General features: G+C 40.3%; 3 protein-coding genes and 1 long non-coding RNA gene across 6 annotated transcripts; 1 reads left to right on the top strand and 3 right to left on the bottom strand.

The window, feature by feature from the left end:
- Window positions 1–1,272: 1,272 nt before the first annotated feature.
- On the top strand, window positions 1,273–8,421 carry LOC5507403 (glycine amidinotransferase, mitochondrial). The gene is made up of 8 exons (XM_048721217.1): window positions 1,273–1,391; window positions 2,108–2,149; window positions 3,796–4,000; window positions 4,763–4,962; window positions 5,363–5,584; window positions 5,753–5,890; window positions 6,897–7,226; window positions 7,992–8,421. The coding sequence occupies exons 1-8, from the start codon at window positions 1,326–1,328 to the stop codon at window positions 8,115–8,117; spliced, it is 1,329 nt and encodes a 442-aa protein (XP_048577174.1). The 5' UTR covers window positions 1,273–1,325; the 3' UTR covers window positions 8,118–8,421.
- Window positions 8,422–11,136: 2,715 nt separating this feature from the next.
- Window positions 11,137–11,750, bottom strand: LOC5507412 (glycine amidinotransferase, mitochondrial-like). The gene is made up of 2 exons (XM_048721218.1): window positions 11,550–11,750; window positions 11,137–11,382 (listed from the first exon to the last, which is right to left on the bottom strand). Exons 1-2 carry the CDS (start codon window positions 11,745–11,747, stop codon window positions 11,137–11,139), a joined length of 444 nt encoding a protein of 147 aa, XP_048577175.1. The 5' UTR covers window positions 11,748–11,750.
- A 2,146-nt stretch (window positions 11,751–13,896) lies between these two features.
- On the bottom strand, window positions 13,897–15,627 carry LOC116614712. Its single transcript, XR_004294691.2, has 2 exons — window positions 15,249–15,627; window positions 13,897–14,072 (listed from the first exon to the last, which is right to left on the bottom strand). It is a non-coding gene; the product is annotated as an uncharacterized LOC116614712 (long non-coding RNA).
- Window positions 15,628–17,730: 2,103 nt separating this feature from the next.
- Window positions 17,731–21,393, bottom strand: LOC116614726 (eukaryotic translation initiation factor 3 subunit A). 3 transcript variants are annotated; one of them, XM_048721135.1, is made up of 5 exons: window positions 21,167–21,391; window positions 20,103–20,153; window positions 19,298–19,403; window positions 18,486–19,057; window positions 17,731–17,871 (listed from the first exon to the last, which is right to left on the bottom strand). In XM_048721135.1, the coding sequence occupies exons 1-5, from the start codon at window positions 21,335–21,337 to the stop codon at window positions 17,836–17,838; spliced, it is 936 nt and encodes a 311-aa protein (XP_048577092.1). In that variant the 5' UTR covers window positions 21,338–21,391; the 3' UTR covers window positions 17,731–17,835. The 3 variants fall into 3 exon arrangements, with proteins under 3 accessions (XP_048577092.1, XP_032231932.2, XP_048577091.1); XM_032376041.2 differs by having other exon boundaries at window positions 18,486–19,403; window positions 21,167–21,392; XM_048721134.1 differs by lacking the exon at window positions 20,103–20,153 and having other exon boundaries at window positions 18,486–19,403; window positions 21,167–21,393.
- Between the last annotated feature and the right edge of the window lie 2,643 nt (window positions 21,394–24,036).

Raw genomic sequence — 24,036 nt, 5'->3', positions numbered from 1 at the left:
ATTAATCGATAATAATAAATATGATTGAGTACTCTTGGGCTGTGAGTATCGACTATTATTGATTTATTGGAGCCCAATATCAATCAATAATAATCAACTGATTAATATCGATTAATAATGATTATTTCGATTAGTTTCCGATGATCGATTTTTATCGATTGGTAGGGCCGAGTTATCGTACATAGATTTCACCGTGCTCCAATATCTTTTAGCTGACGTTACTATAAAACCAGCTCAAGAGAGCCCCCAGAGCAGTTTATTACGTTCCTTTTTTGAAATATCATTTGATTATTTGCTGAAAATACTTGTTTTAAGAATGGAAACTTCTCCGCAAATAATCAAATGAGATTTTAAATAATAAACTCAATAATCGGCTCTAGGTAGCACGCTTGCAATGGTTTGATTTAACGGATTACAGTACCGAAGCAGGCCTTGGAATTGGAGGGGAACACAACAGAAACATTAAGAATATATTGGGGCACAGCCACGCCCCTACAGGTCATTTCCTATAATATTGGGGAGTCACGCGCCCCGAGTTCTTCACCCTCTGCTTCGGCTCTGGATTATGATGGTGTGATGTGATGTTTTATTACCATATAACTTTTGTTAAATAGGTTGTGTCAACAAAGAAATGTGCTTTGGAACAGCCTTTTTGGAACCCTTTTTTGGCGGGTTTAAGTGATCTAGCTTATGCTTTATAGTTTTGTCTACAAAAACTATCACAATCGATATTTCTATAAGGCCTGTTAAAAGAAATATTTAAGTTGCCGTAAATTACATCACACGCTTCGATCGCAAGTTTCCCGTCGGACTAAGAGACCCAGCAAGAGTAAAATAGCCGGGAGAATCAACAATCAACCCCAATATACGGGGCCGTAGTAGGGAGTTGGTCACTGGGGCATCTGCCCCCCAATATCTTAAAAAATTATAAGGAAATGACCAGTAGGGGCTTGGCCGTTCCCTAAATATTTTCTTAATATTCTGTATTGCCCCCCCCCCCCCCCCCCCCCCCCCGCCCCTGCCTACTTCGGCAATGCTAGTTTCATCAGTCGCTATGACCCTCGTTGATTCTTCATTGAGCTGACAAAGATTGTTACATTCAAACAAAATAAACAGTTTATTTTCCATATCCGTATTAGGAGACATGGTTTCTGCATAATTATAATGCGTATTGAAATCACCTAAGTGATTCCACAGTTCCTAATGTAAATGCATACAAATGAAAATGAAACAATCGACTTCGTTCATTTGCGTGCATTTGCATTAGGGACGGCCCCTCGAGTGGAACCCTCGTTTTTTTTCACACAATAGATGTTCTCTTGGATATGCTACATGTGCGAATGTTGAAGAGAGGATGCCGTGGAAGAGAAGCAGTCGCCATGCTAAGAAACGTGAGTAGCTTTGGCATCTGACTGGGGTGTGAATGGAAGGAAAGCGATCAAGAGATTGCTATTCACAATTTTGTTTTCTTGAATTATGTCGACATGCTATAGGCATTCAATATTCGGGGCCGTATTCAGGGCCAATATTTTCAAAAATTTAAAGGAAATGACCAGAAGGGGCGTGGCTGTGGGGGCGGGCGGGGTCTTAATAGTGACGAAACCCACGTAGAGATGTAAATTCTTTTTACCCATAGCGCGCGCTATTCTAGTACAAACGCGTTTTTGTCAGTTGTGATGTTTTTGCGTCTCGCGCCACCATTCTGATATAAAAAGGTTTGTAGCGATTCACCTTCTCCAGTCTGCCCTGAAGAAGTCTTATTAAAGACGAAAATTTGGCAGAGTCGAATACCAGTTTTTGGTGTATTGTATCTCTTCTTCCGGTTTCACGAACACGACTATTTGGGCTTTTTGTATTTAGCCATGAATACGAAGTGCCGCGCGCGGCCCTTGCCCTCAGCCAATCATAGCACAATACTAACACAATAATACTTCTCAAAATTACGAAACAAACAACAAGAGCCCGCGATCCTAATGTAATTGACGAAAAGCGGGAGGCAAAGTGCTCAAAGTGCTCTTTGTTTCGTAATTGCACTAAAAGTTGACCCCTTCGATTTTTTTCATACAATTAATGTCGCTTGGATATGCTACATGTGCGAATTTTCAAGGGAGGATGCCGTGGAAGAGAAGCAGTCGCCATGCTAGGAAACGTGAGTAGCTTTGGCATGAATGAAAAGGAAAGCGATCAAGAGATTGCCATTCACATTTTTTTTGTTTTGTGTACCATTCTTGTATAACAAATAGATGTCTAGGAGATTTGTGGCTTTTTCAATCTAGCCTTTGATCTTAAACAAATTGTCTTGATCAGAGTCGCGTTGGCTCGGTTGAGGCTCGACCACTTTCCTCAACGCCTTCTTAGAGCGGCGGTTCTGGCAAGCAGTTTATTCCAAAGGAATGTTGTAAGCTTATACTTAAACCCTTCGTGTTTGCAAGAGTGTGAAAAATGCACTGCTCTATTATTTTAGACTCTCTAGACTGGAGTCTAGTCTAAAAGTCTAAAAAAATGGTTTTCTCCCGGATCCATGAAAACAGCTTGTAATAAAGTGACAAAATCTGTTGGCTTGGAAAACGTTGTTTTCGTGTAGATATGTGTAGATGTCGTCTTTTTTGTACTTGTGTAAGTTGCATCACTGAAAAATCATTGACAAGCTACAGGGTGTTCATAAGTAAGTTAAGCACTTCTTAATCAGTTACCACCCAAGAACACAGAATTTTCAAGATCAGGCTGAATAGGTTCTTATATAAATCAGGCCGCTAGTTGTTCACTAATCAGGCTACTTAGGTTTTGAATTGGTTTTTATTTGTTTTATATATATATATCAATCAATAACAATCAGTATTCAAAATGCTTGCTGAACAATAAGAATAAGATCAATAATAACAATAATAATAAACATGCATAAATTTCTTGATTCTGATTCGCTGAGAGCAGTGCAAATACATTAAAAGAAAATTAGTCTTTTCTTACACCATAGATACTGTATAATGCTCTACACAATTTTCAAAACCTTTTCTGAAAAAAAAAAACCATTAAAACATTAGAAAGAAAGAGTGATTTTAATAAAAACTTGACTTTCCTAATTTGGACATGTATATCATTTATAAGTAATCATACAGTTTTCTCGTTCAGTTCAAGATTAATTTGCACTCATGTGTTTTTCAAAAAGAATCATTATTACACGAACCCACAGGGCAACTCCCTCCTGAACTTGAAACTGTATGATTACTTATACTAAATGAGGGGACCCCCTCCTCACACACTTTTAAGAGTCGGGGGGCAAGCGCCCCCATACCCCTCCCTGCCACGCCTTAAAATATAAGCCCATGTAACTACAGTATTCAATTCACCAAATTTCTATGGAAAGTATATCTTTTCTTTTTTGTTATCAGCCATATATCATGCTTTAATTTGTCTTCACTTGTTATATTTTATAGTTTTCATATAAGTTATATCCAAAATTTTGACAATTAACATATGAGTGATCTTTCAAATAAACCTTCCCCACCAAGTTGTTTAGGTTCTTACAAATAGTATGCTTAAAATGCCAGAACTCCAACCTGTAGGTTCTTAAACTCTAGGTTCTTACAAATAGTATGCTTAAAATGCCAGATCTCTAACCTGTAGGTTCTTATATGCAAGTTTTTACTGTATAAAATTAAAGAATGCCAAAACCCATTGACTGGAAAACTTTTAAGAAAATATTGGGTAAGGCTATATTTGATATGAATGTAGTATTACTACGACTATTATATACATTTATTTTTTTAAGAACTATTTTGCAATAATTTATTTCAGGTCTATCAATTTTTCAAAACTCACATACAAAGAAAACATAATTCTCAGTCCTCTCAGTGGTCAAGGGCAATTGTGTTACCATCAGAATTTAATGGTGCGAATGGAGGTCATTCTGCCACAACCCGCACAGAGATAGCTGACTGCCCTGTCGGATCGCACAATGAGTGGGACCTGTTGGAAGAGGTCATAGTCGGGAATGTTGAAGGTACATTTAGTAACTAAGAAATGGACCATTAGAAAAGTGACAGGGGAGGAAGGAACGAACAAAATCATATATGATAAAAAAAATGGAAAAATATGCATCCAGAACTGAATAAAATTATCCGTGACCCCCCCCCCCCCCCCTTCACTTTTTAATAGTCTGTTTCTAAGGAATTGCTTATTAATGGTATATGCTCCTTTTTAAAATCACCAAAATTTAACTAAAATTTCTTGGGATAACTCCCAGTTATTCTAAAAAAGGGGCAGTATTCAAACATTGTACACATTGTGCCCATTATCTTTTTTTTATGTTTATCATAAGCACCATGGAAATGACAGATTGTGTAATTCTTGAAAACATCCTGCACACCCCCCATGCCCCCTCCTCCTCCCCCCCCAAAAAACACACACCCAAACACACACACACATATACTTGGGAAATTTTGGGGTGTGTGGTATTTCATTTCCAATTGTCATGTCAATTTTGGCTAGGGTGAGGAGATTCTAAGGAGTGGGGCTTCTAAAAAAAACACCCAACCTTGGGAGTATGGATCTTTTCTAGAATTGCACATTTCAGAATAATCAGATCCTATTCAGTAGCTTTAAAGCTATGTACACAATACATAAATAAAACAAGAACAGTTGTCTTGTGCTGTTATTAAGATTTAGATATAATTGTTTTTCCATGGACCCATTCATGTATAAGATGAACATAGGATCCCACCTCACCATTAGTTATTTATCTAGCCAAACAAACCATTTTCAGGTGCTACAGTACCAAAGTTCACACCTGAGGTCAAAGCCAACACGAGTCACAAGAACTGGAAGTTCTTTGAACTGTATGGAGGTAGGCCTTTTCCTGCTGAACACTTGAAGAAAGCAGCCACTGAGATAGAAGAGTTCTGTAGCATTTTACATCATGAGGGCGTGACTGTGCGCAGGCCAGAGCCAATCGACTTCTCAGAGGTAAACAGCTATCAATAAATATGCTCTCCAGTAAGTCTCTGAATAATGAATGATTTGTGTGACACTGTTTTTTTACTTTTAAATTTGGATATTGAAGTTTCATTATATTGTCACAAGTTTATTTCCGGTCAATTAGTAACGGGAAACGCGAAAAATATTTCAAAATTGTAAAAGCAGTGTGTCTATTTGAAGTTTCTTTGAGGATGTAACTGATAATTTAGCGTGGATGGCCTGTTTAATATGGCGGATTCTAATAGATTCTTTTGGCCCGAAAATAAACTGGTGATAATGCGGCTTTAAAATGTCATGGCCCTCCTTACTAAAAAGGAATTTGAGGCTAGCCGTAATATTATATAGCACTCCCATAAAAAAGTCCCTTTGAATCCCAATATTTGTCCAGGTATGCAAGACGCCAGATTTCGAGTCGTCCGGCCTGTACTCCGCCATGCCACGTGACATTCTCCTCGTGGTAGGAGATGAGATTATTGAGAGCCCCATGGCGTGGCGGTCCAGGTTCTTTGAGTACCGCGCATACAGACCGCTGATCAAGGAGTACTTTAGACGAGGGGCGCGCTGGACAACGGCACCCAAGCCACAGATGTCGGATGAGTTGTATGACCTGGTAAGAGACTGGAACTACAGATAATTTACCTCCTGGAATAAATCAGGTTTTACACCTGAGTCACGCTTAAGAGCATCGCGTGACATGTAATCGGGACGACTGCGTAGGAAACTAGGCTTTCGAAGTTTTAACCGTTTTTTGCCGTTGTCGTTCGCGTTACCTTTTCAGGACTATCCGATCCGCAGTGTCGAGGATCGTCACAAGTTGTCATCAGAGGGAAAGTTCGTAACCACCGAGTTCGAGCCGTGTTTTGATGCCGCTGACTTCATGCGGGCTGGACTTGACATCTTTGTGCAGAGAAGTCAGGTACCAAGAGCTGGTGTTTAAATCGCGCCAATCGCAAGAAGGATGAGGATTGGTGTTTTGATATGGCCTCGGTTGCACCTCGATATTTCTAGAGTACAAACTGGAATTCGACTCTGCCAAATTTTCGTCTTTAATAAGACTTCTTCAGGGCAGAAGAAGAAGTCTTATTAAAGACGAAAATTTGGCAGAGTCGAATTCCAGTTTTTTGTGTATTGTATTCATTGTTCTGGTACGAGATCACGACAGTTTGGGCTTTTTGATCCTGTTCGATATTTCTAGAGTCACACCAAATCGTATGTACACAAAAAGAAAATCCAGAAATCCATAAGAAAATAAAGGAATCTTTTTAAATAATCTTATTAAGCCAACCTCAAGAAACAAAAATAGTGAAATGATTATAATCCTCTCTACTAAACTGCCCATCCTCCCTAAATTATCAGTCACATCCAACATGACGGTAAAACATGACGTGACGCTTCCATTAAGCCCATTTCACATCGAATAAAGCGGAGAATTTATCTGAGTACTTAGTAACTTATAGCAAACAAAATATCAAGTGCGACTTTTTTTAAATTGATGCAACTTTCTGTAAAGTGTCTTTGAAATTTGAGCTTTTCGTCCCTGAACTGATACACAGGGCAATGATGATCAAGGAAAAATTATCTTAAAAAGCCAAAATCTGGTTATGTGCACTCTAGTTATGGCCTCACGATATTTGTGTTTTGAAAATCAGTCCGTAATACAAGGAACCTATAGCCATTGTAAGAAATTGTGCCTTCTCTCTCTACCCGGAATTGCGCATTTTCCAGGTTTTTCCGTCATGTCGTCACATCCTCGTAGAAACAGAAAGACACTACTATAAACATTACTTTAACAATTTTAGGTTTTCCGTTAAAATCGTGGCTTCAAGGAGACGGGTGCTGGTAATCGCCTGAAAGTAAACTTGTTCGATTCTTTAATGAAGTTTTGGCGTGACAAAATAACGTTTTCCATGGTCATCTTACAGGTAACCAACTATATGGGTATCGAATGGATGAAGCGTCACCTAGGCAACCAATACCGCATCCACACGCTTTCCTTCGACGACCCAAACCCAATGCACATCGACGCCACGTTTAACATCATAGGACCCGGGCTGGTGCTCAGCAACCCAGACCGACCATGTCATCAAATTGACATGTTCAAAAAGGCCGGCTGGACGGTGGTGCAACCTCCGGAGCCGCTGATCCCCGACTCCCATCCTTTGTGGATGTCCAGCAAATGGTTGAGCATGAATGTGTTGATGCTGGATCCGACACGCGTGGTCTGTGATAAGAACGAAACCACCACTATCAAGGTAGATAAGTGATATGCTTTCTGGAGTATATAGGGGGGCGTTCATTATTATTATTATTAAAGGAGGTGCTGTGTGAGAAAGAAAACACTTTAACCATAAAGCCGTTCCTCGTACATTTTGGTAACAGTTGGCATTGTTTTTTATTTGCCCCAGGGGACAGTTATGATTTTATAGAAGGACCAAGAAGGGGCGGATTGCTCAGTCTTAGACTTGTGCTCGATACAGAGTCTTGTTCTATTCATTGTTGTTGGTGTTTCGTGTTGTAATAGTTGTTCAATACGTTATCCTTTAAGCCTGCCTTTCCTTGCTAGTGTTGTGGTTTGACAAGAGGTTGTTGTTGTTGCTAGTGCTTTGGCCCCCCTCTTAATTTCTCTCCTCTTTTTTGTTATGTTGTTCTACAAAAAGAAGTATTATCAGAGGCGCAGCCAGGGGGTGAACTAGGCCCCCCCAACCCCAACTCCACCCCCCCTTCCTGGTCCAAGAAAGCTATTATTTTGACCACAATTAATTATACTTTTAAGGCACCAGTCAAATAATTTCTTGAGTTCCCCACGAGTTTTATGTTTCTTGGTGTTAAAAGGAGCGCTCTCTGAGCTTTTTGAGTGTGTTTTGTTTAGTGTGTACTCTACTTTATTCCGCTGATTTGCAAATTTTAGCCCGTACAATGCTCAGCAATGCCACATAAGCCACAACAACGCCACATAAGCCACAACAATGCCACATAAATTGTTATATCTCATTGTATTTCTCTCTCATGGTGTGTAGATGTTCGAGAAGCTTGGCATCACCCCCATCCCGGTCAGCATCAGGTTCGCGAATTCTCTGGGCGGAGGCTTTCATTGCTGGACGTGTGACGTCAGAAGGCGTGGCAAGCTCGAGTCATATCTTTAGGTCCAATAACTACTTACTTACGTTACTCTGTTTGGAATATTATGTACGATATTCCTACAATTTTTACATGTATTTTATCGTTCAATTTATACCATCGCTTTTGAAGTAAACAGCAGCTTTATATTTTGTTGAAGATTATTAACGCTCTAGACTTATTTCTTTTCATATTCTTTAATCAGTTTGCATTAATTTTTTTTCTCGCATGTGTTACACTCGAAACAATTTCGGGTGACATTGAAGATAGCACAGCTGCAGAGGAGAAACACTCTTTTTACACCATTAAATTCAATGATATGTTTGGGGATAATGTTCTGTGTATTGATGCATTTCTGCTGAGACAGTTTTAGTGATAAAGTAACGCTAATTGACCACGAACAGGATATCAAGAATCTTTTGAATTGTTTGATAGTATAAAGCAAAGACAAATTGACGGCGATTTGTCGAATCATGAATACGATTTTTCAAAGGGGCTCAAAGAATAATAACTTAGCGGCATTGATTGAAAGTTTGCTTATGCAAACAATTTGATTACCTAAAAGAATGCGTGCGAACAAAGAAGTGTAAAGAGCTTCAAACAACTGCATCACATTTATCATAACGAGAGAAACAAGTGCCGACTTTAGGATGGCATTGATATGGTTGGGCCACTTTGCCTAGTTTTTCGGGATAATTTTGCCATTTCTATTGACTCAAGTTTGAATAGTAAGCTTAGGACGGCTGCTGGAGATTTGGGAATGTCTAAGGATTTGATCTAAGCGGGATATTTACCAGTCAAAGGGTCACTAAGTCTGCTTTGCTTGCGCTTCTGTGAATTCAAAATGGCTGCTAAGGGGAAGACGAAGGGAATAGGAAAAGACCCTAAGCTTTCTCAACTTGGTTCGCGCTTAATACACACTATCTTACGAGAGGAAAGGGTCGCCGAAAGAGATCTACAAAAAAAGTTGAAGGACATTAAAGACAAGGAGCATAAAGCGATGATGAAGTTGAATTCTAAAACTCTTGATGCCCTTAGCGATTTTTGTCTTCAACGCACCCCTATGTCAGAAAGCCTCTCGGACGACGGAGAAGATTCGAACGTGAATTCCTGCGGAGCAGTTAACAGGAAGCCAGCCAGCGGCTTATTGCGACCAAAACTGCTAAATAGGAGGGCTGTCAGTATGATAAATTACACCACAGTTGATGGAGATATTTCTTCAGCGCACAAACAGACAAGCGAAGAAATACAAAAACGATCCGCTATATTGTCTGGAAGCCCTGCCATAGTAATAGGTGAACATACGGAAAAAGGCGGTCCCCATTGCTCTGGTAAAATCACTAAGTCTAATACCGGGTCTTGTGATGACATGAACAGTTTAACATTACGTCCTCACGTTACTAGACATGTTAGAAGGGGTTCGGCCCCTGATGTTTTGGGAATCGAAAAATTGCCTTCTCCCACCTCGCTTTTAAGTCTAAGGCGCGTTAACTCTGATGTTGGTGATGATTCCTTTGGGAGGGGACACGACGAGTCGACGGAGGAAATCATAGAGCTCTTGCCAACGCCTCCTGGGAGTCCTCAACATGAAAAAAACACCACGCATGGTGTTGTGAAAGTACCTCAGAGATCTAGAACCCCCCAACCTCTGGATCTCCCTTGTAGTACGATGCCTAAAAGACTGGATTACAACCGACCAAAATCTGCATCATCCCCTACTCCCACAGGGGGGTGCAGAGATATTCCAAGGAGTGGACATTTGTTCGTTAACCAAACAATTTCAGGTCATCACGATAACCAGCTCCCCCCGGATTCAAACACATTACGACCTATATTACGCCATAGACCTAGGTCTGCTTCGCCGTCGCCAGGGAGGCGAAGGGAGTTTGCCAGGGGTGGAGAGGCAGGAGAAACCCTTAATGTACCTCAGAGCCCTAGTTCAGGAAGAAAATTTCGTAGTCGATCGCCCTCGCCATCACGTCGAGGCTCAAACACACCGATGCTAGACGTCTACAAACTACCCGCCTCCTCCCCCGTAAGGGCGGGGTTTAGCAGCGAGTCGAATGCCTCCTTGCGGCCTGAGCTTGTCAGACGGCAGCTATCAGACATGTCATGTAGGGATTTAGAACTCAAGAGTCGTGTAGACGGCTTTATAAAGTCTCTGCCGACGAAAAGGACGTAACGCTCAGATAATCCACGTTCATCATAGTGATGTTAGAAAATTTTATCACGCCAAAAAGAAAATAATAACTTGTGTCCCAGGATTGGCTGAGGGGGGAGGGGCGTGCAACGTCTTAGACAAGGAAAAAGGATAGTATTTGATGACCCCTCAAGGACAAGAAGAGGAGACGCTCACACTGCCCCTGTTTGTGTGCCTTGCACTGGTCGTCAAGGGCGCTTTCAAAGGGGTTTGTTGTGGGGCTCAGGGTCTAGCTTGCATCGAAATTTTCTTTCCTTTAGTGGAATATCACCTGTGAATAACTATCTTTTCAGCTGCTTATTGTAGCTTCGGCAGTAAATACAGTTAAAGTTAATTTTAACTGAAAAGGCATCACAATTTTAACTGAAGTTTTAACACTATCAAAAACTCAGCTAAAAGCTACATTTTCATTGAAAAAATACATGCCTCTACAGTTTGTCAAGAATAAGCTCTTCTTGGCGAGTAGGGAGGTACTTGAGCTCGTTTTAGGAGGTAACGATCAGTCGGCGAGGCCTTCATTCAATTACCAGAACCCGGTCTCCTTGAAGCCATGTAAAACTGTCAGAGTGGACTGTTAAAGCAGATGGCCAGTTAATTCTTTTGTTACTCTTAACAATGGACGGCGGAAAAGTTTTTGGTTTTCGTTTTCCAGCTTTTCGGTACCTGACTTCTCTGCGCAAATATGTCACGTCCAGCCCGCACAAAGTCAGCGGCACCAAAACACGGCTCGAACTCGGTGGTTACGAACTTTCCCTCTGATGCCAACCTGTGACGATCCTCGAGGATGGCGCTTATTGTTACGGGCTTGTCTCAAGTATAAAACCTGATTTATTCCAGGAGGTAAATTATCTGTAGTTCCAGTCTCTTACCAGGTCATACAACTCATCCAACATCTGTGGCTTGGGTGCCGTTGTCCAGCGCGCCCCTCGTCTAAAGTACTCCTTGATCAGCGGTCTGTATGCGCGGTACTCAAAGAACCTGGACCGCCACGCCATGGGGCTCTCAATAATCTCATCTCCTACCACGAGGAGAATGTCACGTGGCATCGCGGAGTACAGGCCGGACGACTCGAAATCTGGCGTCTTGCATACCTGGACAAATATTGGGATTCAAAGTCGTTTCTAAACCCATAATCTTTTTTTTTTTTTCAAATATTTAAAAATACCTTTTAATATCCAAAATTAAAAGTAAAACAATACTTCGACACAAATCATATTCAGAGACTTAGTGGAGAGTATGTTTATTGATAGCTGTTTACCTCTGAGAAGTCGATTGGCTCTGGCCTGCGCACAGTCACGCCCTCATGATGTAAAATGTTACAGAACTCTTCTATCTCAGTGGCTGCTTTCTTCAAGTGTTCAGCAGGAAAAGGCCTGCCTCCATACATTTCAAAGAACTTCCAGTTCTTGTGACTTGTGTTGGCTTTCACCTCAGGTGTGAACTTTGGTACAACCATTGCACCTACAAATGGTTTATTGTTGGGCTGACTTAATACACAAGAGTGCGGTAAGATCCCATTTTATATTATTAAAGAATAAGCAACCCTTTGGGATTCCTGGATCCTAAATGGAGGAGGGGGTTCTGAGCATTAAAATGTGATAGGGAGATGGAGGGCTCCAGTCGTGCATGTTTTTCACTTTCCGTATATTCATTCGTTTCTGTCTGGTTTAGACTGCATGTATTTTTTCCAGTTTATTATTTATCGTGCATGATTTTTTTCCGCAAAGACTTGATGCACTTGGGACTTCCCCATGACAAACTGTGCTTTGTGCTTATCGGTATTTTCTCGGTGACAGTAGTTAAAGAAGGTGATCATCTTTGATGTAATTTGGTTGTGATCGATCTAAAGCTGTGACAGATGAAGAAATGGAAAAATGACGTCCACCAAAACACGGTTGGGCACGATAAGCACGTGTGACTGAAAACGAGTGTAAACTAGAAAAAATCATTTGCACGTAGCTCCACATATTAGACATTAGCGTAGCTCTACATTCGACATATTAGCGCGAGACACCCTTATCTTCAGCACTGCCTTATCCATTTTGTCAGATTCCCGATAATGAGTGCCTAGAAATCTGTTTGTCTAAATACAAGAATTATACACAAAATGTGAATGGAAACCTCTTTACCGCTTTCCTTTCCATACGAACCCCAGACAAAGCTTCTCACGTTTCCTAGCATGGCGACATAAACATGTAGCATAAATGGAGATTGTGTTTGCATGGCGAGCTTTGAGGTAACAGGTAAAACCAGCCTGCCCGATAAGGTGCTCTGAGATGACCTTATCAGTAATGGGGGAGGCAAATGGAGTATCTGTCAAAGCTTGCGAGTGCTAATTAATTTTTTTACCAAACAGCGCTGCAAAGGATGCATAAATGATTAAAAACATACCTATCTGTTATGAGTTGCCGCTTCAAATTTTAGAAGATCAAAGGCTTCTTGGCCGTTCGTTAATAAAAAGAGCTAAAGAGGTATCTTCTTGGCCATTATTATTTATGCCAGGGGGTGGGCTGGAAAGAATCAGGTGGGATACCATGAATTACACACCATCAATTTAGGGACTATCACAAAATATGGTGCTGGGGGTCATCTACTTTTTCTGTGTGCACACTCACACATTTTAGTTTTGACACGGTCAAATCTTCAGCACAATAATACTTGTTATAATGATTTACAAGATTGCCGTGTGGATGTCCAATGTGCATGCCACAAATATTCATCAATTTATAGTGGAGATAATTTTAGATGACATGTGCTGAACTCAACATTTCTATTGGTCAAGAGCAAATGTCAAAGCAAAGTATTTGCTATTTAGCCAATCGAATTGCAAACTAAATCAAGGCGCTCCAGTGCTGACGTCATGACTAGATAGAAGCCTGACTAAGTTACTTCGGTTTTGATTGGTTTGTTGTTGAATAGCTTACACATCTGATTGATTAGTTGTTTTGCATTTCACATTTTGTTTTCAACACCTTTCAGAAATCTACTCGAGATCGAGTCCAGCGGTGAGGTAACTCCAAGACTTGCCTTCACTATATCTCTTGGTTTCATAAAAACGTCAAATTTGTGCTTTTAGAAGTTGGATTAGGGGATGGGGGGCTATCTTTATTTGCTATTTCACCTTCAGGTGTTATGATTTTTTATACTTAAAAGAGGGTCATTTTGTATGGAAAATAGCGCGAGCCATCTCCCCCGAATAAATAATGAATGGTCTCTTACATGAAGTACATGTTTCTTTTTGATCTATTAATTATAAAATGCTTACACAAGGTAACTGGCCCCTTGTCTCTTTTTACTAGGTATGTCGTGACACGAAAGCCATTTCGCAGTCGAGGCGTCCGTTAACCAATCAGAGAGCGCCAGAAAGCACCAGGAGTCTAAAGACAAGGGTTACGTTGGCCTTATTTACCAGACATCAATCAGCAAAAAACACATTTCTTGACATTTGTGGACCTCGGGGAATGCTCCCCTAGCAGAAAGTTTTAGATTTTGTCTTGAAAGGAGATCCAATCCCGGTCCCGACTCAAATCCCTGATATCCATCCCTTTACTTTTTATTCAAACATTAAAACGTAAGGTTATAGAGAACAAAATAGACATTAATAATGAGGTGAACTAGCGTTTATTTTTGATCAAATACATCAGCGTTATATTATCCTCAGGCTCACGCCATTATGTCACTTGTTTATAGCACCATCATTCAATATGCTCTATGTTTCAAGTGCGAACTCATTGTTTTCTCATCTTTGGGGCGTCCTGTGTCTTCAAGTTGACGAATGTTGCTGAAAGAGAAAGCCTTTTATGGTTCTCTTTGGTTGATATATGATGGTAAATATCCATACCCTTCCCCTATTCCCTACTCGTACATCTGCCCTTATCCTTACCCCTCCTCCCCCCCCCCCCCCTAATCCTGCACGAACCCTTCCTTGTTTCAAGCACAGCCATTTGTCGCAGCAAAATAAACTAGTTTAAGCATTTTTTTTATTTGAAGCTTATTTAAATTGGAATCTGTCGGGCATTTAGTCCATTGAAGACCTTTCCCGACAAATATACAATCAAGGAAAAACGTTCAATACCGACAACAAAGCTCAATTCAGATTCGCTTGCCCTTTCCCACCAAATATACAATACTTACCGGCCCGTACCCAGGTTTTTTCTTGCGGGGGTGCAAAATCCGAAAAAAGTGGATCTAATTTTTCTGGGGAGGGGGGGTTGGGGGAGGACGTGAATTTTTTAAATAAAAATCTGACCACCCCAAAAAGAACAAAAAGGGATTGTCCATGCCTTTGCAGTATCTCCACGGGACGTTTATTGTCGGATTTGGCTACAAATTAAGTCTGACTTTTGGATTAATGACATAACATAGTGATCTAGCTTATGCTTTATAGTTTTGTCTACGAATAGCACGTCTATTGAGAACCGAAAGTCGACTTTCTGTTGTTGTAGGGAGGTGCGTTCGCACCCCCCTGGGTACGGGCCGGTACTTTGAACTGACTAGAGGTCGACAATTCACCTTTATATTTTCGTAAATTTTCAGAACTATGCCGACATTTAGCAGCATGTTGTAGAAAATTCCTAAGTGTCATTAAAATTACGAATGTTAATTGTGAACCATAGACGACGGTAAAACGGTAACAAAGCTCAATTCAGATTTGCTTGCCTTTTCTCAACGGATATCGAATACTTTGAGCTTACTAGGTCGACAATTTACTGGGTAAATTAATTTAATAAATTGAAAACTGTCGGGCATTTAGTCCATTGAGGACCTTTCCCGAATGTCGGGCATATAGCCCTGCGTTCCAAAAAACGGGGAGGGGGCGTACAGCCCCCCCCCCCCCCCTCAAAATCCGGCTTTAGTCTCTTTAGTCTCTTATATTTTACTTGCAAGTAAAATTGAAATTTGCCTTCCGATATAAGATAAAAACAAGGTGCGTCAGACTAAAGATCTCTATGTATACCTCATTTGTAGAATCATCCTTTTTCGTTTCTAGACAGATGGGTGAAAATATGCCAAGCATGAATCTGTTCTTCTTGGCTTTCCATTTACCATTCTTCAGGGCGTCAGTTGATTGCTCGATGAGAGAGTCTGGAAGAGGGTCTTGTACTTCTCGTTTTTTGAGCTTGTAAACACAGCCAGCACCTCCCCATGCTGAAACTTGTAATGTTGCCATTGCAACGATCACGGCCAGAACCACAGATAGAAAAAACTTGTTCATACTGCTCTAGTAATGTACAAAAACATCACGAGTAGCGATATTTAAAGGAGCCGTCGAGGAGTTGCCGTTACCCTATTTGCTGGTTGTAGCACTGTTTGCCTTTGAGCGTCAAGCGAAATTAAAGTAGTGTTTGTACTTAATTTATTTATCGGCACACTCGGGGGATATTAGTTACTCTTGGAATAATAGTGTGTCTACTCTTATTCTCTCCTTTTCTTCGTTTAATTTCCCCTCAAGAATTTGTATGTTTGTGAAGTACTTTGGCTCCATTGAGGACCGGATCACTAGGAATTTTATTGCGGCGATTTTTCTGTAACAACTTCTGACAGTATTTGTAAAGATAAAAGTGTGTGCTTTTCTAATAAATGGTCTATGAGTATATAGCGCGCAAGACAACTTTACTTAGTGATTGTTTGTCTTTTGCTCTTTATTTTTAAGTTTCCGAATGATGCGGTGCTTCAGTGATTTTGTCGAAATATCAAGCTCGAAAAACGTTTACTGGGAACATATGATAAAATCAAACTCAACTGATAGACATTTTATTTTTTTCTTCTTACAAAAGCGAGGTAAATAATAATTTTCTCAAGAGGCACTTGCGCCCTTGGAGTGGGATTTTAGTGTTATTTGGAAAGACATGATGAATTTTTATATTTTAGGTAAATACAATAATTTATTTCTAACGTCGAGCCGATGAATTTATATTGTAAATAGTGGTTTTAGGTCTCGATACAGGGTGTACGTTTCCCAAGCCCCTTAAATTACATAGACCACTAATCGATCCTCTCTATAATCCATTTCGCGGTGAAATGGTTTCTTTTTATTTATTATACACTTGGATGGAGTAAATAAGAAGATTTTGCGTTTCTAAATGTTTTTTTTTCTTATCTCCTAATCCTAAAATATCACAGCCAAATTATTGGACCCCTTGCATACTGAGGACATTAGTTAGGGTGTGTATTTGGAGAGGGGAGAGCTGGGATGTGGATTTGGGAGAGAGAGAGAGAGAGAGAGAGAGAGAGAGAGAGAGAGAGAGAGAGAGAGAGAGAGAGAGAGAGAGAGAGAGAGAGAGAGAGAGAGAGAGAGAGAGAGAGAGAGAGAGAGAGAGAGAGAGAGAGGAGAGAGAGAGAGAGAGAGAGAGAGAGAGAGAGAGAGAGAGAGAGAGAGAGAGAGAGAGAGAGATGCCTTTTTTAATGAGGGATTCACTTAATATCACAATGATAATGTACGCATGGCCCTCAACAGAAACAAAATTAATACAAGCTATTTACAAATCTGTTTACAGCAAAATCTTTGACGAAACTATTTACAATAACAATCCTTTGCTGATTTATAAACTTATTTACAGAGTTGTGATGTATTCTCTTAGTTTTGCGGAGAAGGCGGTGATTGACTTGGCTTCTTTGATTTCTAGTGGCAATGCATTCCACCTTTTAGCTGCTACAAACTTAAAGCTGTTTTTTGCTAATGTAGTCCGAGCCTTTGGAAGTACTAAGTTATGGTTTGCTGCATTTTTAGTGTTCTTGTTATGTACATCACTACACTTAACGAACATATCTCTGATATAGCATGGGGTCATATTGTTCATTTGGAGAAGGTAGAGGAAGGAGTTTGGTCAGCGCTTTGCTAAGAGTTGGCTTAATTGGAATACTATTTCTGAGCTAGCCAATGGAAACTCTCCAATCACTTTAAATGACGGAAGTCGTAGGCGATTCAGCTGCTGTGTGTTTTCACATCGAGGATTCGATTTCGTGGATTTTATAACAGTAATGAATATATTATAACGAATGTATGGATATTATAACGTGATGTTTTTTTTCGTTATTGAAATGTAGAAAACTGGACGTTTGTAAGAGTGGAGATGTAAGGGTGTGGTGTGGGTTCGAGAGGGTAGAGCTGGGACGAAATTAGAAAGGGGTGGGGTAGGTGTGAATTAGAGAGAGGTGGGATGGGGTGGGGTGTTGATTAAAGAGGGGGTAGGTGGGGTGTGGATAAGATAACAGGGCCGTAGCAGGGGGTGGGGCACTATGGGCAATATTTTCAAACATTATAAGGAAATGACCAGTAGGAGCGTGGCTGTGCCCCCACAATTCTTAATGTTTCTGTATCGTGGATTAGAGAGGGGTGAGCTGGGGGTGTGGATTAGGGAGAGTTGAGTATGGGTGTGAATTTTAGTGGATAGTTGGGTTGTGTTTTATGAGAGGGGGAGAAAGACATTCTAATTCTGTTGCTTATTCAGAGTATTTATTTTTTTCTCACTGCTACAATGGCTCTATGCTACCGAGACGATGGATGACAGTTTTGTCCGTCCTTGTGATGTTTGCTACCAGCACTAATGGCGACCTGCGACACCCCAAAACCGAAGATCCTGAAACCAAAACCTCTTTTAAGTTATAAAGACTACCGTTCCACGCTTATTAGTATACTAATTTTAAGACAATAATTTTGTCATAAAAAGTCAGTCATATTTAAGAGATTTTAGGCATTTGAACTTACAGCTTATCTTAAAAAGACATTTCCAATAATAGAAATGCCACATGATCGATATTTACTTTTGTGAATTTACTTAAAAAGACATTTATTTTAGAAAGACATTTCCAATAATAGAAATGCCACATGATCGATATTTACTTTCAGTGCCTCTGAATTTACTTTCAGTGCCTGTGAATTTCAGGTATTTTACAGACTTTTACAGTGGACTACTTGCAAATGAGTAAAATTCAAATCTGCAGCATGTTTTGTTCTTGGGAAGTGGATAGAGTCACGTGATATTTGAAACATTGGAAATGTATTTTTAGGAGGACACCCTTTCAATTTCAGGTATATTAAAGGAATGCCTCCCTGCTCCCACAGGTGTGTACTCAAATGTACAGTGTCAAATTTACATTTCAATATTCGTATTTAAAAGAGGGGGCTGTTGAAAGCATTCCCCTATTTGCCTCTTATAATTAAGCCAAGTCAAAAGGGATGATGGTGAGGTACCTTGTCGCCGGACTTGTCTTTTCCTTCATCTCGCCAAGCGGCCCGCCGACGCATCCAGCCGTCATTCAATTGCGCTTGTCGTTTTGCCCAGCCTTTGTCATAATTGGCGGATTCCCAGCCCTCATTCAATTGCGCTTGTCGTTTTGCCCAGCCTTTGTCATCATTGACGGATTTCCAGCCCTCATTCATTTGCGCTTGTGGTTTTGCCCAGCCTTTGTCATCATCGACGGATTTCCAGCCCTCATAAATTTGCGCTTGTGGTTTTGCCCAGCCTTTGTCATCATTGACGGATTTCCAGCCCTCATTCAATTGCGCATGTGGTTTTGCCCAGCCTTTGTCATCATTGACGGATTTCCAGCCCTCATTCAATTGCGCATGTGGTTTTGCCCAGCCTTTGTCATCATTGACGGATTTCCAGCCCTCATTCAATTGCGCTTGTCGTTTTGCCCAGCCTTTGTCATAATTGGCGGATTTCCAGCCCTCATTCAATTGCGCTTGTCGTTTTGCCCAGCCTTTGTCATCATTGACGGATTTCCAGCCCTCATTCAATTGCGCTTGTCGTTTTGCCCAGCCTTTGTCATCATTGACGGATTTCCAGCCCTCATAAATTTGCGCTTGTGGTTTTGCCCAGCCTTTGTCATCATCGACGGATTTCCAGCCCTCATAAATTTGCGCTTGTGGTTTTGCCCAGCCTTTGTCATCATTGACGGATTTCCAGCCCTCATTCAATTGCGCTTGTGGTTTTGCCCAGCCTTTGTCATCATTGACGGATTTCCAGCCCTCATTCAATTGCGCTTGTCGTTTTGCCCAGCCTTTGTGCCCCCATTGCATCGCTTGCCGACGAAACCATCCCCGACCTCCAAGGTTGTTATCCCCATCTTCCTTTTGCTCCCTTCCAACTTTTGCAAGACGCTGTCTCTATTGAAAATTGAGAACGTTAAATGACATTGTGCGTATACACTCTAATAATTCGGTGTCAGTCGAATGGTAGTTCGGATCGAAAGGTGCTTTTGGTAGTAATTAATAGAATAAAAGTGATAAAAAAACCCAACTATGACATAAAAACAACATTGATAATATTTAACGGATTATCGTACGATCAATACATGTTTTAATCTGGAAGACATATGTTGGGATCCATGGTTTCTTCCAATCGTAGAACTGCCATTTGCCAAACACCATTCGCCCTTTGCGCTGGTAAAGTTTTTTTATTAGAAAATAATTGTAAAAGTATATGAAAGTTATTTCTATGTAAGGAAAGTACATCCCTGAAAAAGAGTTCGAGTTACTAACTGAATTCCACTGCATCATCATATGTAATATAAGTCACCTAATGGTCTATTAAAAATTCAGATTTCTTCTGCTAGTCTTTTTGACTATAATTTACAGAATATCCTCCAGAATTGCGGGTTAAAAAGTAATAACTTAAGATTATAAAACGCTTCGATTAGCTTTTTGTGCGATCGTGTATGACGATTGTCAAGAGTTATAGTCAGGTACACCTTGTTTTACCAAATCATCCGATGGAAATTTATGATATTTATGTTTTTCTTGGTTGAAAAAGGGGGCCTATAGAGCTTTATGGAGCATTTTGAAGACAACCCTTATAGTCGTTACCTTCGGTTCCCAGACCCAAGGATCCGTTGTTTCCGATATGCGAACTTGTCTCTATCAAATAAAGAGTACCCTTTAATAATTTTGTACACACATCAGACACACACAAGAATAGTTGGAGTTTAAATGCATGTATTAAATATTTAAAAAACTCTGCATTTTGAAAACATTTGATACGTTAGGGAAAAAACGGATCCCTTGTTATTGAAGGAAGGGCGGATTTTAACAGGGATTGAATCTGATGGGTTGGACCGGGCTCGCTACTAAGATACATTGCTTAGTCTTTATGGTGGACTGGGTCGAGCAGTATGCAGGGACGATTTGAATGGACGCACTCATGGCTTCGATCGATGCCAACGTTGATGTTGTGAATCTAACTAACGAAGATTTTCCGGGAGGAGAATTGCCCATAATAACCGATTTTTCAGTAACATGTTTACGATTTCATGTTGAATTGGGGCCCCTAAAACCGCCCCAGCATGCTGTTCGCTTACCAACTAGACCCAATCCCCCGCGCAACGAAAGAAAGGCGAATAGGGAAAAAAACGCGTCATGCAAGTCGGATCAACGGATTTAAAACGGAGCGACACTAGTGACATAACAAGGAACACAATGTGTCAAGCGACGCTAACAAAACAACAATATTTGTTTCTCTTAGCCGTCGTTTGGTCATCGGGCAAAGGCAAGAAAACATTCATTTCCATCGGCTGATTTCGGAAAGCTATTGTGTTTTTTTACTGAATTTTGAATTGATAATAAACTTTGTTTTTAGATTGTTATTAACTGAATCATTTGCCTTCAAATTTTAAAGGTAAAACAAAAACAAGTTGTGGCTGACTATGCTCCCTTAATCCAAATGACGCTGAAGTCAAATAACTAAAAAAAGACAAAGTTAAAACTTGAATAAAATAGCCATTTTCCAGACTCCCATTTCTTATTTTCCATTAACAAATATAGATAAACCATTTGAACAAAGTTTTATAAATCATTTATCAAATTTAATCGGAATGGTTTCAGCAAACCAGCCGATGAAAATGGCCACTGAAATACAGACTAATGAATTGAACCTTCATGTCGACTTTCTCCCATCCCTGCGTCGTGTCACTGCATGCCATGCCATTGGCCCTCTTACAAGCGCCGCCCGCATTAATGCCTTCGCCGCCCTCGGTAATTAGTTGTCCTAGTGCAAGCGAGACTAGCACGAGGCAGAAAACCAGTAGAATCACAAGCCGAGACATGGTGATGCCCTGCTCAACAGCTCGAAATGATGTCGAGGACAGGAAGGGTGCGATGCTTCTTATAAACGAGACGTGTTGACAGAATACCCACATCTAGGGTGATTGCTCTGCAATTATTGGCTTACTTAAAAGGACCGGCTTCTTTTGGATTCAGGCATCGTTATAAGGATTAATTGAAAAATTTAACCAAAAAAATTGGGAATAATTGCAGCTGTATCATTTTAATTCAATCTGAAATATTAAAAAAGTTTCGACATAATGCCTGTTCAATATTTTCTTTAGCGGTCTGGGCAAATTACCAAAAAGCTGATGGACTATTTACAGTTCTACTACAATGAAATTAGTGTCATAATGAGTTAGGAGTAGCTTATACTTATGCACTTGGTGATAGGTAAAGTAAGAATACATCACCGAAAATTTCGGGGAAATAGCAGGTTAACGCATCTAAGAGGGTAGGGCGTCTGCGTAACACTGAACAATAAAAATTCTAGCTATTTAGAATTAGCTTTTTACAGTGCGGTTACCCGCGGGTGCGGGTGAGACTATTCTGGAATAGATTATTTTTTCAGTAGCTATATCTGAGTCTGATTGCTAGGGATGGGTTTCATCAAGGGCGTCTGCGTAACACTGAACAATAAAAATTTTAGCTATTTAGAATTAGCTTTTTACAGTGCGGTTACCCGCGGGTGCGGGTGAGACTATTCTGGAATAGATTATTTATTCAGTAGCTATATCTGAGTCTGATTGCTAGGGATGGGTTTCATCAAATTAGCCAGTTTTTTGTAAAAAGGCCATTTATTAGTACTCAAGGCAACAAAGGTGTAAATTTGTAAACTCCTAGTAATAAGCTCCCGCTCCAATACAACTAAAACTTTAGTGCTGAATCAACTAACATCATAAGATACCCAACGATAAATAGGGGGACTGGTAACCACTTTCACGTCATCGACGGAAAATGAATTATTGTTTTGTATGGTATTGTTTTTTGTATTGAAGTCAGGGCAGGTTGATAAAATTCTAGCTATTTATAATTAGCTTTTTACAGTTCTTGAGGCATTTCACAGCTGATAATCTTATCATTGTTACACAGAACATTATGAAGAATTTAACGTCTCGCATGCGAAGATGGAAAAATTTATTGCCGAATGTCAGCTAGCCTTGTCATCCAAATTTTTCAAACAATATATCGTTGCCCGGGTTAAATTTGGTTCTGTTTGATTTTTGTTACTTAAAATCGTTAAAAGTTATATTCTTCGCATATAACTCTTTACGAAGAATAGGCTCCCCACAGACTAAATGACCGTGGCAATACAATTATCATAAGAAAATGGTAGCGCTCGTACGGGATTATGGCAATTACTCCAAATATTGCTTTACTCATCCAAACACCGGCGTCTTTTCAATAAGAATATGCATTTTTATTATGAAAAAGAGAACATACTGATTGCATTTATCTCTAGGGTACTTCGTTAAAAAAAAAAACGCAGCAAAAAAGATGGTAAGGGATACGCACCCAAGAGGAATATTCTATATGTTTTTTTACATTACACTTTCCCTTGAGGTTTTGGACCCCCTAACCCCCCCCCCCCTCCCCCCTTCTACATCTGCTACAGGGGAAAAAACGAGACTCCGCGTGCAAAAGGAGACATGCAGCTAATGATGTGGTCACTTTTAATAATCGAAGAATCTCTACGATCTATTTTAATGCTCTTCTTTTCTACCCCCTTCTGGGTAATCTATTGTCCGTTATGAGAAGGGGAAATACGCAATATACTTGGGCAAAATATGATTGGATACTTTTTGTGCAGCTTTTTTGGTTTCCCAGGACCAAGACCCTTCTTGTGTGCTTGAGTCAAGCGAAACTTCATGTATAAGCAAAGAATATCGAGTGATTATTAGATTACGAGAGAGTTGCTTGAGTGCATCACGTGATATGGGTTTCAGGAGTGCATTAAACCACGACATCAGACCACGTGACAGGACACTGTCCTTTATAGAAAACGACACTGAGACACTTTGAGAACTGCTTTTATTGATAACCGTATATTAATTCTACAAAGACGATCTTGAAGTCCTTCTATCTGCAGGTCTTGAAGGGTCTTGCTTCACTGTTCTATTGTAATTTAAGGCATGAGCCTCGTGTGAACAGTCACCAAAACGCAGGCGGAATCTGTGAAGAACACAAGGAACCATTGAGACATGTTATGTCTCGATTATGCAGCAAGTAAGAGATTGGCTTGAAACCGATGATTTATACGTGTACCTTGTCGGGATCTGAGCCTAAGGAAGCTCTCTTGTTACTTGTTGAGCGACTCTTGAAGCGCGTCTGGCGCTGAAAATAAAAACACATGCACACATACATTGACCCTTAAATCTCAAACTGCTATGAAGGGGGGATGTGGGGTGGGGGAATTTTTGGGATATCACAGAGGCACTGTTTACGGTATTTGAGTTTTGATTCTCTTTAAAAAATGTCCGAAAAATTGAAATGGGTGAGTGTTGCTCAGAAGTACGGTAATCGATTTTTGGTTTTCACGGAAATCTTACCTTCAGAGGATTTATAGTACGCTTGCCCTTGTCACATTTTCTATTACCTCTCTTGCACCCCACCCCATTTAACGCCTCACTCTCCCAAAACAGCGCAACAGCCACTAAAACGCACAGGAAGACCGCAACCTTGGAATGCATCTTTATCCTTA

This window comes from Nematostella vectensis, chromosome 13 (assembly GCF_932526225.1).
Source record: "Nematostella vectensis chromosome 13, jaNemVect1.1, whole genome shotgun sequence".
NCBI classification, from domain to species: Eukaryota; Metazoa; Cnidaria; class Anthozoa; order Actiniaria; family Edwardsiidae; genus Nematostella; species Nematostella vectensis.
Note: the sequence above shows the minus strand (reverse complement) of the source record. Positions and strands in the feature narration are given on the sequence as shown.

What these genes read in the sequence shown, in the direction of transcription:
- LOC5507403 (XM_048721217.1), top strand. Translation starts at nt 1,326, where the DNA reads ATGCTACATGTGCGAATGTTGAAGAGAGGATGCCGTGGAAGAGAAGCA. An exon ending in CATAGTCGGGAATGTTGAAG is followed by an intron (nt 4,001 to 4,762) that starts GTACATTTAGTA and finishes AACCATTTTCAG; the next exon opens with GTGCTACAGTACCAAAGTTC. An exon ending in CGGATGAGTTGTATGACCTG is followed by an intron (nt 5,585 to 5,752) that starts GTAAGAGACTGG and finishes TTACCTTTTCAG; the next exon opens with GACTATCCGATCCGCAGTGT.
- LOC5507412 (XM_048721218.1), bottom strand. Translation starts at nt 11,747, where the DNA reads ATGGTTGTACCAAAGTTCACACCTGAGGTGAAAGCCAACACAAGTCAC. An exon ending in AGCCAATCGACTTCTCAGAG is followed by an intron (nt 11,383 to 11,549) that starts GTAAACAGCTAT and finishes ATATTTGTCCAG; the next exon opens with GTATGCAAGACGCCAGATTT.
- LOC116614726 (XM_032376041.2), bottom strand. Translation starts at nt 21,337, where the DNA reads ATGTCTCGGCTTGTGATTCTACTGGTTTTCTGCCTCGTGCTAGTCTCG. An exon ending in CTTGGGTCTGGGAACCGAAG is followed by an intron (nt 19,404 to 20,102) that starts GTAACGACTATA and finishes AATTTTCAATAG; the next exon opens with AGACAGCGTCTTGCAAAAGT. An exon ending in AAGACAAGTCCGGCGACAAG is followed by an intron (nt 17,872 to 18,485) that starts GTACCTCACCAT and finishes TTTTGGTTTCAG; the next exon opens with GATCTTCGGTTTTGGGGTGT.